This window comes from Diaphorina citri, unplaced genomic scaffold (genome assembly GCF_000475195.1).
Source record: "Diaphorina citri unplaced genomic scaffold, Diaci psyllid genome assembly version 1.1 scaffold1862, whole genome shotgun sequence".
NCBI lineage: Eukaryota > Metazoa > Arthropoda > Insecta > Hemiptera > Psyllidae > Diaphorina > Diaphorina citri.
The window spans coordinates 87276-105206 of record NW_007379288.1 but is presented as its reverse complement, the minus strand read 5'-3'; the positions used below and the strand labels follow the sequence as shown (position 1 = coordinate 105206).

General features: G+C 41.5%; 1 protein-coding gene across 1 annotated transcript; it reads left to right on the top strand.

Annotated features, from left to right (window-relative positions):
• The first annotated feature begins 16323 nt into the window (after nt 1-16323).
• On the top strand, nt 16324-17088 carry LOC103517480 (flocculation protein FLO11-like). The gene has a single exon (XM_008482515.1). The coding sequence runs from the start codon at nt 16324-16326 to the stop codon at nt 17086-17088; it is 765 nt and encodes a 254-aa protein (XP_008480737.1).
• The last annotated feature ends 843 nt before the right edge of the window (nt 17089-17931 follow it).

Here is a 17931-nt window from a genome sequence, read left to right as displayed (position 1 = left end):
GGGGGCTGCAAGAAAGGTAAGGAGGCTCCAAGCCCCCAGGTACGGGCTAGTCCCATTCTATGCAGAAAGCAGTATAATGTTCGCCAGTGTCTATTGGGCTAATGAACTATAAGGAGCCCCCTCAGGAAGTGTTTCAGGTTCAAGGTACAGTATAATGTTCGCCAGTGTCTATTGGGCTAATGAACTATCAGGAGCCCCCTCAGGAAGTGTTTCAGGTTGAAGGTACAGTATAATGTTCGCCAGTGTCTATTGGGCTAATGAACTATAAGGAGCCCCCTCAGGAAGTGTTTCAGGTTCAAGGTACTAGAGCATCACCCAGGCTAAATCCTGTACCTGCAGAACAAAGTGAATCCTCCCAATGATGAAGATGAACCCCCAGGTCCTCCAGCTAAGAAGAAACCGAGAACCGTTACACCCCAGCCTACTCAAAATGTCCGCTTTGACCAAGTTGGGCACTTCCCCAGACATGTTCCAAACTCATTTGCATCAAAATGTAGACGCGAGGGATGTAAATCCCGCACTCGCATTGTTTGCACTAAGTGCAACATCTATCTGTGCATTTCTAATAACTCCTGTACCTGCAGACTAAAGTGAATCCTCCAATGATGAAGATGAACCCCCAGGTCCTCCAGCTAAGAAGAAACCGAGAACTGTTACACCCCAGTCTACTCAAAATGTCCGCTTTGACCAAGTTGGGCAGTTCCCCAGGCATGTTCCAAACTCATTTGCATCAAAATGTAGACGAGAGGGATGTAAATCCCGCACTCGCATTATTTGCACTAAGTGCAACATCTATTTGTGCATTTCTAATAACAATTGCTTTGCATTGTACCATACACTATATTTCTGAAATAGAACATGACGATAGTAAAACAATATAACATGACGCTCATACCATTGCTGAGCTTCTGTGTAAAATTTTGTACCAATGAACTTGAAATGTTTAATTTTTACGTAAAGAACTTTTGTGTCAAATAGTTGAAAATTCATACCAACATGTCACTGTCACTGTTACCCAAACTTGAGTTTGTAACTGGTGACTCAGTTCGGTCAGAACTAGACAATTTCAAAAGGAAATTCGAAAATTTCTTAATTGTGAACAAGTCGGACAATGAATCAGACGGAATCAAAGTTGCTTACCTGCAGCTTGCAGTAAGTAATGAATGCTTGGAACTCATTCAAATCTCGGCAGTAGACTCAGTGGAAGATGTGCTCAGAAAGTTAGAAGAAGCACTGTTGCCCAAGGAGAACATTATTTTAAATCAATTCAAGTTTTTTCAGAGAAAACGAGAATTTGGAGAAAGTGTGGATGACTTCATCAATGACTTGAAAAAGTTGAAGTCCTGTCAATTTGAAAGCATGTTCAATAAATCAGAGATCTTTTTTAAAAAAGTGACTAACATTCAACATTTCAATTTAACTTCACAATGTTACCAAGTCTTCAATAAAAATGCTTTGTATGTTGTTTGAAAGGGACTTGAAGAGTTTGGTTACCCGAGCAGTAGGATACTATATTGCTGCTACATTATTGGCGACAATTTGTCGCCGTGGAAACAGTTCTCCATCCAAAGATTACAAATGTAAGTTGCCAACCCTTAAACTTAAGGAATTCAGTGGTGATCTAGCTGAATGGTTACCTTTCTGGTCTCAGTTCGAGAAAATAAATCAAGTGTGCACAGCACACAACATATCACTGGTCATTCTACCTAGTAACTCGACACATCTCACACAACCATTAGATGTTGCGTTCTTCCATCCCCATCCACTGAAACAAAAGTGGAGGGAAAGTCTTCTCAAATGGAAATCTGGGGCAGGTCGAAAGGAAACTTCTGTGCCCAAAAGTGTCTTCCCAAGATTGCTCAAAGAACTGGTGGACGATATTAGCGTTAATGGACCTAAAAAGTCTGGATGTGAGAAATGTGGGATCATACCTCTGAACCCTAAAATGCATGTTGAATAAATATCTCGAGAACTGTGAGAACAAAAACAGAATATTAGAAATTATTCCTTGAGAAAAAAAAAATAATCCCTTAAAAAAAAAAAAAAAAAAAAAAAAAGAACTGGTGGACGATATTAGCGTTAATGGACCTAAAAAGTCTGGATTCGAGAAATGTGGGATCATACCTCTGAACCCTAGAAAGATACTCGAGAGGCTCCCTTCGAATCTTGAAAACTCTGATGGAGATGAAACTGAAACTGATAGAGGTGAAATCATGGACACTACCCTCACCAACATGTTGAAAGAACTCAGATATGGAGCAGATCTTGAACAAAGAAAGAGGAAGAAAAAAGTTAATGTTGAACCAGGAAAGAGTGCGAGTACCCAAGACTTTCAAGGTGCTTCGGAATTAGAGATTGAAGATGACCCACCCCCCATTGATGAACCATGTCATGAAAACAATGCAATAGAAGGGAATCACTATTCTGAAGTGGTCTTTCGAGGGAAAACATTTGAAAGAACTCAGATATGGAGAAGATCTTGAACAAAGAAAGAGGAAGAAAAAAGTTAATGTTGAACCAGGAAAGAGTGTGAGTACCCATGACTTTCAAGGTGATACGGAATTAGATGAACCATGTGATGAAAACAATGCAATAGAAGGGAATCACTATTCTGAAGTGGTCTTTCGAGGGAAAACATACGGCCCTCCCCAGACCTATACTGCTGCCTCCTTGGCGTGGAGTGCCACCTCCCCCCACCTAGCGCTCCGGTCGCCTCCCTCCCAGCCCCGGCGCCACACCCACAGATGCCTCCTCCTAGCGTCCCTTCTCGCCCTACTCCACGGCCCTGGCCGATCATTCGGCCTATAACACCCCAACCTGGGAGCTCCGCTTCAAGAGCGGCCAATTGACCCAGAATGTGCATCATCAAGTAGCAAGACGTTAAACGTTAAATTACATTGGAGAGGTTGTAGAATTTGATAAAGGTCTTTACAATTGATTGATCATTAGTTCTATCTCTGAGAGCCAACTGGAATATTGCAAGGGAAAGTCTAGTTCCTTTGAACTATGGAACAGTTTAGCATAGGGTTGGGACATCGATACATCGGAACAAAAACATCGATGTCAACATCGATGTTTTTCTTTCGATTCCGTGGAAACAGTTCTCCATCCAAAGATTACAAATGTAAGTTGCCAACCCTTAAACTTAAGGAATTCAGTGGTGATCTAGCTGAATGGCTACCTTTCTGGTCTCAGTTCGAGAAAATAAATCAACACGACAATTTGAGTCCAAGTGACAAGTTATCTAACTATGTGTATGTCTTCCGGCTCACCCTTTTCGTTTTTTGGCTGTACGCTGTTCTTGCTACTTCTCTGATCTCTGATTCTCTGTCTGATTTAAGGTGTTTTCAGTCTGTATTCTTATAATCTTGATTTTTCTGTATCATCAAATAAATACGTACCTAGTGTTTCAATATTCACTTTCATTTCCTTACCAAAATTATTGTTTCCTTTCATTTTATTGGTATCAATAGATATCCCTTCTTTAATACAAAATTGCTTAGTTTCTTCTCTTAAGTTGCACTCTATGCCTTTGCAACTTTGCATTTAATACATAGATATTATTTTTTTTTTACTTTCTATTTTTTTATTGACTTTCCATCTTTGCTCTTTGTCTTAGTTTCTTGATCAAGATGTACATGCTCTTGGGTGACAGCCAATTTGTTAGAATGAATAATAATTTCCCTTTCCCCAGTGATACAATTTGCCTTGCAGTCAGTGGTGCCACAGTAGTTGAAACAGAAACTAATCCTTGGATAAAGGGTATACTGCAGCAGTATTTGGCTGACAATGAAAATTTGGATAGGAGTCAAGTAACAGTATTCGTAATGGGAGGTACAAATGATTTTCTCCGGGGTATTGATCAAAAAGAGTTTCAGGTTGGGTTTAAGAGTTTGCTGCGTTTTGTCCGCAAAAAATTTACAAAGGTAACTATTTTTCCGACTATTTTTTCATTTTTCTTGGAAATTTGGCGAGTGTCGATACCGTGTTTCTGGTTTGATCTTTGTAAAAAGTGTACTTAAAAGTTTTATTTTGTATCTCTATTAAGTTTTAAAGATGGAATCTTCCAAGAGGAAATATAGTCCTCCATTCGTAGATGAAGAAACACTGGTTTTAATTGACCTAATTGAAAAGTACCCAACAATTGAGAGTAAAGAAACGGATGGCAGCTCGTTAGCTGCCAAGAACAAAAACTGGAAAGATCTGACAAAAGAATATATAACAGCAGAGGCCTTGCAAAGGAACGTAATGCATCAACATTAAAGAACAAATGGAAGGTGATGAAGAAAGCAGCCAAAAAGCAATATTGCGAATTCAAGAGGCACCAAAATGGAACTGGCGGAGGTCCCCCTCCTGAGGAAATGGATGATCTGTATAAGAAAATTTTAAGGGTTGCTGGGGACAGGATTATAGAAGGAGGGAAAGGAAGCCCTGACAGCGATTTTCGTAAGTACAAGGTACAAGTCTCATTGCTTTCATGCTCAATTATTTTGATTTTAGTTTTTCTTGCAGATAGAGATTTTGAAAATGGCAGTAACAATTTCTGATAATTCTTTTTATTTTCTTTTTTAAAAAAGTGACTAACATTCAACATTTCAATTTAACTTCACAATGTTACCAAGTCTTCAATAAAAATGCTTTGTATGTTGTGTGAAAGGGACTTGAAGAGTTTGGTTACCCGAGCAGTAGGATACTATATTACTGCTACATTATTGGCGACAATTTGTCATCCCATCTTTCGGTTGAGTCAGTCGAATTGTGCACAGCACACAACATATCACTGGTCATTCTACCTAGTAACTCGACACATCTCACACAACCATTAGATGTTGCGTTCTTCCATCCACTGAAACAAAAGTGGACGGAAATTCTTCTCAAATGGATATCTGGGGCAGGTCGAAAGGAAACTTCTGTGCCCAAAAGTGTCTTCCCAAGATTGCTCAAAGAACTGGTGCCCGGGGCGGATTTTATCCTGATGGGATAATGTTCGTTCTCGGAACGGCTGGCTTTCTCCTATCCTGTCTTCCTTCTCTCTTCGATTTCGGGACGATAAGACCATAGCAGTTAAAGTTCCCTCTGTCAAACCTCTTAAAAAAAAAAAAAAAAAAAAAAAAGAACTGGTGGACGATATTAGCGTTAATGGACCTAAAAAGTCTGGATTCGAGAAATGTGGGATCATACCTCTGAACCCTAGAAAGATACTCGAGAGGCTCCCTTCGAATCTTGAAAACTCTGATGGAGATGAAACTGAAACTGATAGAGGTGAAATCATGGACACTACCCTCACCAACATGTTGAAAGAACTCAGATATGGAGCAGATCTTGAACAAAGAAAGAGGAAGAAAAAAGTTAATGTTGAACCAGGAAAGAGTGCGAGTACCCAAGACTTTCAAGGTGCTTCGGAATTAGAGATTGAAGATGACCCACCCCCCATTGATGAACCATGTCATGAAAACAATGCAATAGAAGGGAATCACTATTCTGAAGTGGTCTTTCGAGGGAAAACATTGTGTTTCCAGTTGGAGAAGATCTCCAAGGTGGTGAATTCATCTTGGTTGCCTTTGACCCAGAATGTGCATCATCAAGTAGCAAGACGTTCAACGTTAAATTACATTGGAGAGGATGCAGAATTTGATAAAGGTCTTTACAATTGATTATGTTTCCAGTTGGAGAAGATCTCCAAGGTGGTGAATTCATCTTGGTTGCCTTTGACCCAGAATGTGCATCATCAAGTAGCAAGACGTTAAACGTTAAATTACATTGGAGAGGTTGTAGAATTTGATAAAGGTCTTTACAACTGATTGATCATTAGTTCTATCTCTGAGAGCCAACTGGAATATTGCAAGGAAAAGTCTAGTTCCTTTGAACTATGGAACAGTTTAGCATAGGGTTGGGACATCGATACATCGGAACAAAAACATCGATGTCAACCCATGTAAAGTGCGTATCCCAAAATCCAGATACGTTTCCCTAGCCTACAGCTTTCGGTTACGAACCGCAACGAAGCCAAATTCTAATACGTGGCATCATTACGAACAATTTCACATACGGACTCCCTTTACATGGCCTTCTTCATTACAAATGCGTATCCCAAATTTCAGGTACGCATGCCTAACACCAAGTTCCCCTGAGAAAAATCGCTAACTCAAATTTCAGATACGCATCCCCGTTGTAGTTGATTTCACATACGGATTCCCTTTACTTAGCCTTCTTCATTACAAAACGCGTGTCCCAAATTTTAGATACGCATTTCTAGCACCGAGTCCCCCTGAGAAAATTCACTAAGTCAAATTTCAGATACGAATTCTCATTGTAGCCAATTCTAACAAAGTCCAAGTTCGGATACGCACACCCAGGGTAAGTTTTCCCGTACGAAATCTACTCGCCAGCCGACCTTATATAAGACCCGCCGACGACAACCAACCTTCCCAGTCGTTAATTGTTTTTTCCCCTGTGAATAACTGAGTTCCATGGCAGACTAGACAGCTCCCCACCAGGTCGTTGCCAGAATCAATAATGGAGGAATCCGGGAGCGGGCAAGTGTCAGAGGAACAGATCTCTTGGGTGGTTAATGAACTCTACAGGGTCACTAATGAGAACTACAGAATCCGGCGGGAGTTATACGACCTGTAATTAGACCCCCTAGAAGGGTTCCTAACAAGTTGATTGCTCCTCTGAAGAGCACACTAGAGGAAATGGTTGCTAATAAGATTGTTAATTACCTAAGTAATTGTGTTATTAATTAATACTGTAGTATTGCTATCATAAGAGAGCAGAAACATAACATGAACTCAGTGAAGAACCTCATACAAAATGACTTTTGTAAAATGTCTCTTCAAGAGAAGTAGGCTATCAAAGAGTTAGGGAGGCCTACACCTCCTTTGCCAAACCTACATCAGTCAGTCAGCAGTGGCAAAAGAACATTCCAGAGAGTTTTCAAGGAAGACATCTGTAAATCGTTTTCATGGTTATGTGGATCTGATGAATTTAATGCAGTGTTTTGCTTCCCCTGTGTTTTATTTAATGGGGACACTGTGTGGGCCAGAAAAGGATTTACAGATTTAAATCACCTCTCACAAAGATGCAAGAAACATGAAGCTACCCCAAAACACATCGACAATTGCTTGCAACTAGCACTTCTTGGAAATGTAAATATTGCCGAGCAAATTGGTAATGCCTATCGAGAGAATCTTGTTCAGAAAAATAACCAAGTCAGACAAAATAGGTACCTATGTTTTAACAATGATAATCAATGCCATTAAATTTTGTGGTGTATTCGAACTAGCACTACGGGGACATTATGAATCGGAAAATTCTTCTAATCCAGGTATTTTTAAGGGCTTGATAAATTACACTGCAGAAATTGACCAGCAATTAAAAACACACCTGGAAAAATCAACTGTTTTCAAAGGAACTTCTAAATCAATCCAAAATGAATTATTGCAAATAATGCTGGAAATAACTCAGGAAAAGATTAAAGAAGAAATAAAAAACAGTGCTTACTGTGCAGTGATTGCAGATGACACAAGTGATGTTTCACAAATGGCTTTTGATCAAAAACGAGGCACGTACGACACAGGGCGAAAGTTACGCAAGTTCTGGATGAGGTTATTCTACTTCCACTTGGGTGCTGCAATTGTGAACAGTTATATTCTATACCAAACCACTCATCGCAATCCAAAGTTACAGATAGATTTCAGACAAAGCCTTGCAAGGAGCCTAGTTGGAAATTTTACTAGTAGAAAACGTCTTTCTTCCGATTTCACCAATGTCTGTTCTAAGAAGAAGTGTGATCTCAATCCAAACAAAGTTCTTGGTGTTCCAGATAAAATCAAGTTCTCAAATGTTGGGATTCACATGCCGGTTGGCCTGGAGGAATACAATTGCGATGAGTGGTTTGGTATAGAATATAACTGTTCACAATTGCAGCACCCAAGTGGAAGTAGAATAACCTCATCCAGAACTTGCGTGACTTTCGCCCTGTGTCCTACGTGCCTCGTTTTTGATCAAAGCGGTCAACACCTCCCATGCGTTGCGTGTACTGTAGGACGGAATTTGGAAGGTTCACTTCCTGACGTGTTCCATCGCGTTGAGTTCTCAATGATCACATCACAAACTTCCTTGCTTTGTCGTTTCATTTCATTAGGGGTTTCTGTTTTCCTTTTGGCTGGAGGAGGTTCATCTGATGAATTTTCTTCCAAAGTGATAGAATCTCTAATGTCTTGTACGTTTTTCTCAAAATTAGAAATTATGCAGTTTACAGTTGTTGCATCTGTGTTCACCTTTTGGATTTGCTTGAATAAGATTTCTACAAATGGCATGACTTTTGAAAAGAAATTCAGCCAAGCACAAAAATGCACAGGACTCAGTATCATGGACTTATAGTGTATGGTACAATTCAAAGCAATTGTTATTAGAAATGCACAGATAGATGTTGCACTTAGTGCAAATAATGCGAGTGCGGGATTTACATCCCTCGCGTCTACATTTTGATGCAAATGAGTTTGGAACATGTCTGGGGAACTGCCCAACTTGGTCAAAGCGGACATTTTGAGTAGGCTGGGGTGTAAGAGTTCTCGGTTTCTTCTTAGCTGGAGGACCTGGGGGTTCATCTTCATCATTGGAGGATTCACTTTGGTCTGCAGGTACAGGATTTAGCCTGGGTGACGCTCTAGTACCTTGAACCTGAAACACTTCCTGAGGGGGCTCCTTATAGTTCATTAGCCCAATAGACACTTCCAATAGATAAAAAGACAAATGTAGGGGTAGACAGAAAAAAGAAGAGGGGGAAAGCACCTCCGATCCTCACGGAGCAAGTCGCGAGCAAGTTTGAGAGGGAAGTCGGGTCTGAGAGTCAATGTTCTCGTGTTCGTCTCTTGTACTTCCTAGGCCGCCCTTGCGGAGGTCGGCGCGGTCTTTTCCTGGGATATGTCGGCGGAAGTCTATTTAACAATGCCTATGTGAAGGTTGCTACAATGGACAAGGGAATATCTGCTTTCAAAGCAACCGGTATATTTCCATTCAACCAAGACCAGTTCACAGCGGAGGACTTTGAGCCTGCTCGAGAGTTTGAGGAGCTTGTTGTGCAGGATACAGAGATCCAGACTGTTGAACCTCCAACTGTATCTCCACCTATTCTACGCAACGAAGCTGGGCCAGCTGAACGAATACCGAGTCCTCAACCTGGGACATCTGCACAAACATTGAGTCCCCAACCTAGGCCATCTGAACAAGCTAATGTCAGCATTCAAGATATTGCCCCTATTCCAAAGTTCAATGTTCTGGACTAGAAGAAGAACTAATTCCCAAGGATGGAGTTTGCTTTCAACAATTGGAGTTTCACAGGAGATCACAGAAACCGAGTGAGTCATTTCAATCTTTCTATCTAGATTTACAAAATGTAGCAAAATATTGTGATTTTGGTACTCAGTTAGACAATGGTCTAAAAATGCGCATCATGTTTGGCATAAATGACAACAGTCTGAAAGAAAGGCTGTATAGAAATCCTGATATTAAAAGATATCGTTCGACACTGCAAAGCAGCTGAAGAGGCCAGAAGTAAATCAAAAGCCCAAAATTTGGAAAATGACAAACCACCCGTGACTCCCACCCAGGAGGTTATGGGGGTTAAAAATACAAAGTAGACTCCCCGTAATTTCACACAGACTCAGAGAAATATGATCTATCAGTGCATTAAAATATACAATGTCTTGCCGCAATGAAAGATAAACCATACAAGTTGTTTTGTTTAGAATTATCTACCATTTTGAAGATCAACTGCTTTTACTCTGTAAGCGAATTTTTGGCAGCTTTCATTAATCAGGATCCACATTAAATGATTAAATCATTTAGACATGTACTTTATATTATTAAAAGATGTATAATTATTCATTATTGTTTTTTTTTTTCACTCATTGTTTAACGTTGATCCATGTACAATTTATATGTATTTTCATGATCAATAAAATTATATTCTATTCTATTCGTAATAACTTCTTCCCCAGGTATGCTGACTCCAATCAACCAAGGCCATCAACAATAATCGTCAAGAAGACATGCTTTCCAGCATGTTCCGCCTAGCAGCTCCAACTCAAGGTACCACCAGTCTACACAGTCATCTACCAGAGGTGGAAGATGCTTACGCTCACATGGTCGTCATTGCCCAGCCTACGGTAAAATGGGCAGAATATGCCGTAAACCAAATGACTTTGAGAAAGCATTCAGGTTTTGTCTTTTGTGTCAACAGCTAGGGTGTCTTTTGTGTCAACAGCTAGGGTGTCTTTTGTGTCAACAGCTAGGACCATAACTGTATTGAATGTATTCGTGTAAATTAAATGTCAAATAAAATTGTGTTCCTTATTGTACAAACATAATTACGCGTGTTATCACATTACAAAGGTACCACCAGTCTACACAGTCATCTACCAGAGGTGGAAGATGCTTACGCTCACATGGTCGTCATTGCCCAGCCTACGGTAAAATGTGCAGAATATGCCGTAAACCAAATGACTTTGAGAAAGCATTCAGGGACCATGACTGTATTGAACGTATTCGTGTAAATTAAATGTCAAATAAAATTGTGTTCCTTATTGTACACACATAATTACGCGTGTTATCATTACATAGAGTAGACAACACAACAGATAAGATGAATCAGATCATCAAATTGGTGACGGATCAAAAAGAACAAATACCTAGATGCTCTTTATGTTCAACAAGTACAACAGATGGATGAGAACAACAAAATCATATGTGTTACTGCTGCCTCAAACATCGAGCATCACATTGTAGAAGACGCCCCAAGTGTACCTTGTTGCGTACACCTCCTTTTTTCCTCACCCTATGCGAGTAGGCGAGTACCTCCCTCCTATTGCCCGCTACAAGATACCAACGAGAACCGACGGAGCACGCCGAACTTTAGTTCTAATCCGACAATCTACAAAGACAGTCCGGAACATACAAGGCGACCCACCGCGGACACGGTGGCAAAGGTCATCAGCTGGGTGGCCTCCAATCTAGATTTTATCCCGCCGACATATCCCAGGAAAAGACCGCGCCGACTTCCGCAAGGGCGGCCTAAGAAGTACAAGAAACGAGCGCAGGAACCTTAACCTAGACCCGACTTCCCTCTCAAACTTGCTCGCGACTTGATCCGTGAGGATCGAAGGTGCTTTCCCCCTCTTCTTTTTTCTGTCTTCCCCTACATTTGTAGGGGAAGACACAGACTCTGTGAAGGGGAAGACAACCAATAGTGCCTGATAGTATTCTTCCATTTATTTCTTTGTCAATGGTGCCGTCTTCCGAAATGGTACTGCCCAAGTACTTGGCCCTTAGTAATATTAGTAATATACTGCCCTTAGTAAGATACTGCCCAAGCACTAGGGCAGCCCTTAGTAATACTGTGATATCCACTAAAGTTGTGAAAACACTCTCTACTTTACCTCATTATTTGATACAAAGATGTATGATTTGATTTAATATTCACCGCCGTATAGCGCATCATCTACTAGACATCCGGACGAGGATATAATCGATATTTTCACAATCGATTAATCGATATATTTCCAATCGATTCATCGTCATTACCAAAATCGAAGGAAAATCACCCAAAATCGGGCATCCCTTTAACAGTCTTATGCCCTCTTTCCCCGAGTTACCGTTACATAGGTACCTCATGTGCAAGAAGTCACTTTGCTGTAATGTGTGACATGAAGTCGAGCCCTGTGTCTGATTACGACAAACCGTTCTTGAGATATTTTGTTCACAACTTTCTACTTTTTCCCATTTAAACCTGTAGTACGTACGTTCGTACGTACGTACAGACCATGGGCTAAAAACCACTTTTTTGGAATCAGGGGACCCCAAAACGGATGTTTCCACACATTTCCCGATTTTGAAAATTTGGACCGATTGCAATACTTTCATTACTAGTATAGCTCCGCTATACTGTAGTAATAGAAAGTAAAAACAATACTTTCATTACTAGTATAGCTCCGCTATACTGTAGTAATAGAAAGTAAAAAGATACCTAGGCCCCGCGAATTACGAATAGATTCTCTTAACAGTCTTCCTCTCTTCTCCAGGTTTGACTGTACTAATAGCATGCTATTATTATACACACAGTAGATACACATAAATTTTCCTCACCTTTAACCTTCACATTCATACAAACAGGGTGGCTCACAATAATTGAGTCAGAGTCAAAATTTTGAAAATTTTTCCCGATTTTGAAAATTTGGACCGATTACAATACTTTCATTACTAGTATAGCTCCGCTATACTGTAGTAATAGAAAGTAAAAAACAAAAAAACCCGTAACTTTTTGATTTTTGAAGCGGACATTTTGGCAATATCGCGATTCGCGAAAAATTTCGCGAATTCCGCGAATCGGGTACCAACTTTGGATTTTAAAATGAGAACCCCTCTTTTTTATTGCATATTCGTTTTCTACGTTAAATTTGAAGTATAATCGACTACTCACTCGAATTTTTGCGATTCACGGTTTTCGCGGAATTCGCGAAAAACGCGAATCACAAAAGTGCTTATGAAGTACAAGTGTGACCTATCAAATCTGAGTTTTTTTTGCTCCCAAATCTTATGGTCTCATTATTTTTTCGATTTGGTCCAATATTTCGCTTTTTGCGATTTGTGCGGTGTTCGCGAAATCCGTGAATCCTACATGTTTTCCAAAGGTACGTGTGTGACATATCAAACCCAAACAAAGTTCTTGGTGTTCCAGATGAAATCAAGTTCTCAAATGTTGGGATTCACATGCCGGTTGGCCTGGAGGAATACAAGGGCCTGGAGGAGAGATGCAGATATTGCAGTGGCAAATCGAACAACAAGCGTTCGAAGATAGAATGCGAAAAATGCAAAGTGCCACTATTTCTGAAGTTGCGTGAACATTTATCCAATATGAACTTTTTCAAGTCGCGTATGAATATCAAACTCCATACCAGGTGAATTAATCGTGGGTATGATTACACCCTAGGAATGTATCACACATAGCTGACTCAAAACCCACCGGGTATGGACAAATGAACAAAAAACCTTAAGCCGGCTGGTAAACCCCCTAATGTTTTTGGTTTAAAACATTAATCGGTCCTTCGGGCCGGATCTTACCATGGCCGAAGGTAGCAACGAGTTGGCGTTGGAATTGAAACTGCTGGAGCTTAAAAAAGCTCAGATATTCGACTGTATCCAGAAACTGTATGATGCATCAAAAGTTCAAAAACCGGATGGCAGTTTCAAGAAAAAGGTTGGCTGTGTGGATCAGCTTTTCACAGAATACACCATGCTCTGTGAAAGGGCCAATGTGCTGGGATTAAAAATTAATCCAGACAAGATCTCGTTCAGTGACTTGGACACTATGCAAGAAATGGTAAGCATGATCAAATATACACATGGCCTGATCTTAGCAGCTCTTCAGCAAAACAGAGTCAGAGTGCCTCGGGGTCCAAGGTGGCAACTGAGCTGCCTTCTGTGGTCAAGGAGCCAGCTATGAAACTTCCGCCTTTGGAAATACCATTCTTTAATGGTGATGGCGACACCAGATGATCCCGTCCTTCTTGTGTGTGACAACCATTCATCTCATACGACTCTGGAGGCTTACACATTCTGCAAAGAAAATAACATTCATATTGTGTCCATTCCACCACACACCTCACACAAACTCCAGCCCCTTGATGTAGGATTCTTCTCCTCATTGAGAAACGCAATGTCCAGGGAGTTCAAATTCTTCATGGTTCAACATGCACATCAGCAAATCATCATGGCTGACCTAGCAAGTCTATTTAACAATGCCTATGTGAAGGTTGCTACAATGGACAAGGGAATATCTGCTTTCAAAGCAACCGGTATATTTCCATTCAACCAAGACCAGTTCACAGCGGAGGACTTTGAGCCTGCTCGAGAGTTTGAGGAGCTTGTTGTGCAGGATACAGAGATCCAGACTGTTGAACCTCTAACTGTATCTCCACCTATTCTACGCAACGAAGCTGGGCCAGCTGAACGAATACTATACAGAGATCCAGACTGTTGAACCTCCAACTGTATCTCCACCTATTCTACGCAACGAAGCTGGGCCAGCTGAACGAATACCGAGTCCTCAACCTGGGACATCTGCACAAACATTGAGTCCCCAACCTAGGCCATCTGAACAAGCTAATGTCAGCATTCAAGATATTGCCCCTATTCCAAAGTTCAATGTTATACAGAGATCCAGACTGTTGAACCTCCAACTGTATCTCCACCTATTCTACGCAACGAAGCTGGGCCAGCTGAACGAATACCGAGTCCCCAACCTGGGACATCTGCACAAGCATTGAGTCCCCAATTTGGGACATCTGCACAAGAACGAAGCTGGGCCAGCTGAACGAATACCGAGTCCTCAACCTGGGACATCTGCACAAACATTGAGTCCCCAACCTAGGCCATCTGAACAAGCTAATGTCAGCATTCAAGATATTGCCCCTATTCCAAAGTTCAATGTTCTGGACTAGAAGAAGAACTAATTCCCAAGGATGGAGTTTGCTTTCAACAATTGGAGTTTCACAGGAGATCACAGAAACCGAGTGAGTCATTTCAATCTTTCTATCTAGATTTACAAAATGTAGCAAAATATTGTGATTTTGGTACTCAGTTAGACAATGGTCTAAAAATGCGCATCATGTTTGGCATAAATGACAACAGTCTGAAAGAAAGGCTGTATAGAAATCCTGATATTAAAAGATATCGTTCGACACTGCAAAGCAGCTGAAGAGGCCAGAAGTAAATCAAAAGCCCAAAATTTGGAAAATGACAAACCACCCGTGACTCCCACCCAGGAGGTTATGGGGGTTAAAAATACAAAGTAGACTCCCCGTAATTTCACACAGACTCAGAGAAATATGATCTATCAGTGCATTAAAATATACAATGTCTTGCCGCAAGCCCAAAATTTGGAAAATGACAAACCACCCGTGACTCCCACCCAGGAGGTTATGGGGGTTAAAAATACAAAGTAGACTCCCCGTAATATAACTCCTTCCCCAGGTATGCTGACTCCAACCAACCAAGGCCATCAACAACAATCGTCAAGAAGTCAATCGTGTAATGTGTGACATGAAGTTTAGCCCTGTATCTGATTGTATTCTCCTATTTATTTCTTTGTCAATGGTGCCGTCTTCCGAAATGATACTGCCCAAGTACTAGGGCAGCCCTTAGTAATATTAGTAATATACTGCCCTTAGTAATATACTGCCCAAGTACTTGGCCCTTAGTAATATACTGCCCAAGTACTAGGCCCTTCGTAATACTGTGATATCCACTAAAGATGTGAAAAAACTCTCTACTTTACATAATTATTTGATACAAAGATTCATGATTTGATTTAATATTTACCACCGCATAGCGCCCATCCACTAGACATTCGGATGAGCATATAATCGATATTTTCACAATCGATTAATCGATATTTTCACAATCGATTTTTCGATCTATTTCCAATCGATTCATCGATATTCATTGTCATTAGCAGAGAAAAATATTATTGAAATAGTTCAAAGGAAGCACTTAGTAATGCTGTGATATCCAATAGATCAGTTGCGCTGTTGCGCTTACTTGGGTGATGTTTCACAGTCATAGAGCAGGAAAAATGAGGACCAACGGAATTTTTCTTTTTCTTCTACGACTTCTACATACCGAGATAAATCGATTTAAAAAATATCGGTAAATCGTGAAGTTTGACGTCATAAAATAGCATGATTTGATATGTCACACACGTACCTTTGGAAAACATGTAGGATTTGCGGATTTCGCGAACACCGCGCAAATCGCAAACGGCGAAATATTGGACCAAATCGAAAAAATAATGAGACGGAGCAAAAAAAACTCAGATTTGATAGGTCACACTTGTACTTTATAAGCACTTTTGTGATTCGCGTTTTTCGCGAATTTAGCGAAAACCGCGAATCGCAAAAAATCGAGTGAGTAGTCGATTATACTTCAAATTTAACGTAGAAAACGAATATGCAATAAAAAATAGGGGTTCTAATTTAAAAATCCAAAGTTAATACCCGATTCGCGAACTTCGCGAAATTTTTCGCGAATCGCGATATTGCCAAAATGTCCGCTTCAAAAATCAAAAAGTTATGGGTTTTTTTGTTTTTCGAAATTTCGAACAGGCTCCGAGAAAATCAATTAAAGCATAAATTCTGGGACACCCTGTATAAGACCCGCCGACGACAACCAACCTTCCCAGTCGTTGATTGTTTTTTCCCCTGTGAATACCCGAGTTCCATGGCAGACTAGACAGCCCCCACCAGGTCGTTGCCAGAATCAATAATGGAGGAATCCGGGAGCGGGCACGTGTCAGAGGAACAGATCTCACGGGTGGTCAATGAACTCTACAGGGTCACTAATGAGAACTACAGAATCCGGCGGGAGTTATACATGGTTGAGACACCTCCCCCCACTCCGCCGTCACGATCGTCCATTCGCAGTCCAACGGGACCTACCTCCCCGACGACCTCCTCTTCTTCGTCCTCGGCCTTCTCGTCCTCGGCTTCCTCGTCGGACGCCGTCTCTCCGGCATCGTCGGCCGCTCCGTCTCCAACGCCCTCGCACGCCACGTCACCCGTGCCATCGCCAGCACCGTCGCCACCACCTCATCCGAATCCGCCCGCGGTACATTTCGAGTTGGTCCCGGACGTGGAGCTCACCCCACGAGGACCACGCATAAGCGTCACCTTTGAGGACCCTGACGCGGTACCCTTCATGTCGGATACCGACTCGGACTCGGATTCGTGCGTCCCTTCTGCACCTGCAGCGGAGCGAGAACATCAGGATCGGCGGGAGGTGACGTCTGATTCGGACTCCGAGATGGACTGGAGCAGCGTCCGGCCCGTGACACCAAGGTTCACCCTTTCACTTCCACATGGGGACAGTCTGGAGCAGACAAGGCAACGCACCGTGGACACGGTGGCTGAGGTCATCAGCTGGGTGGCCTCCAATCTAGACTTCATTCCGCCGACTTACCCCAGGAGAAGACCGCGCCGACTTCCGCGAGGGCGGCCTAGGAAGTATAAGAGACGAACACGAGAACATTGACTCTCGGACCCGACTTCCCTCTCTAACTTGCTCGCGACTTGATCCGTGAGGATCGGAGGTGCTTTCCCCCTCTTCTTTTTTCTGTCTTCCCTACATTTGTAGGGGAAGACACAGACTCTGTGAAGGGGAAGACAACCAATCAACCTACTCTCAACGGAATTTTTCTTTTTCTTCTACGACTTCTAGATACCGAGATAAATCGATTTAAAAAATACCGGTAAATCGTGATCTTTGACGTCACGGCATACGCTCCCGTCCGCGATGACGTCAAATTTATGAATCCCGCTTCGTTTGTTTGTGCGCAAGCGTTTCTGCGCATTTTGACGTGAAATCTGACGTCACAACTCTTTAAACTAGAACGGCAATCAAAAATTGAATTTTCGACCTTTCAAAGTTACTTATTCGGAGTTTCATAAATAAAGTGGTGCAATATTAAACTGTTGAGATAATGGGACTACATGTCCTAATTCGACAGTCTAAATAAAGCACTAATATCTAATGGAGTAGACAACACAACAGATAAGATGAATCAGATCATCAAATTGGTGACGGATCAAAAAGAACAAATAGATGCTCTACCAGTTCATCTAGTACAACAGATGGATGAGAACAAGAAAATCACGTGTGTTACTGCTGCCTCAAACATCGAGCATCACATTGTAGAAGACGTCCCAAGTGTACCTTGTTGCGTACACCTCCTTTTTCCTCACCCTATGCGAGTACCTCCCTCCTATTGCCCGCTACAACGAGAATCGACGGAGCACGCCGAACTTTAGTTCTAATCTGACAATCTACAAAGTAAGACCCCCCTGTATCTCTCTATTTTACAAGTCAAGTTCATCT

Coding starts and splice junctions, on each gene's coding strand:
- LOC103517480 (XM_008482515.1), top strand. CDS start 16,324: ATGGAGGAATCCGGGAGCGGGCACGTGTCAGAGGAACAGATCTCACGG.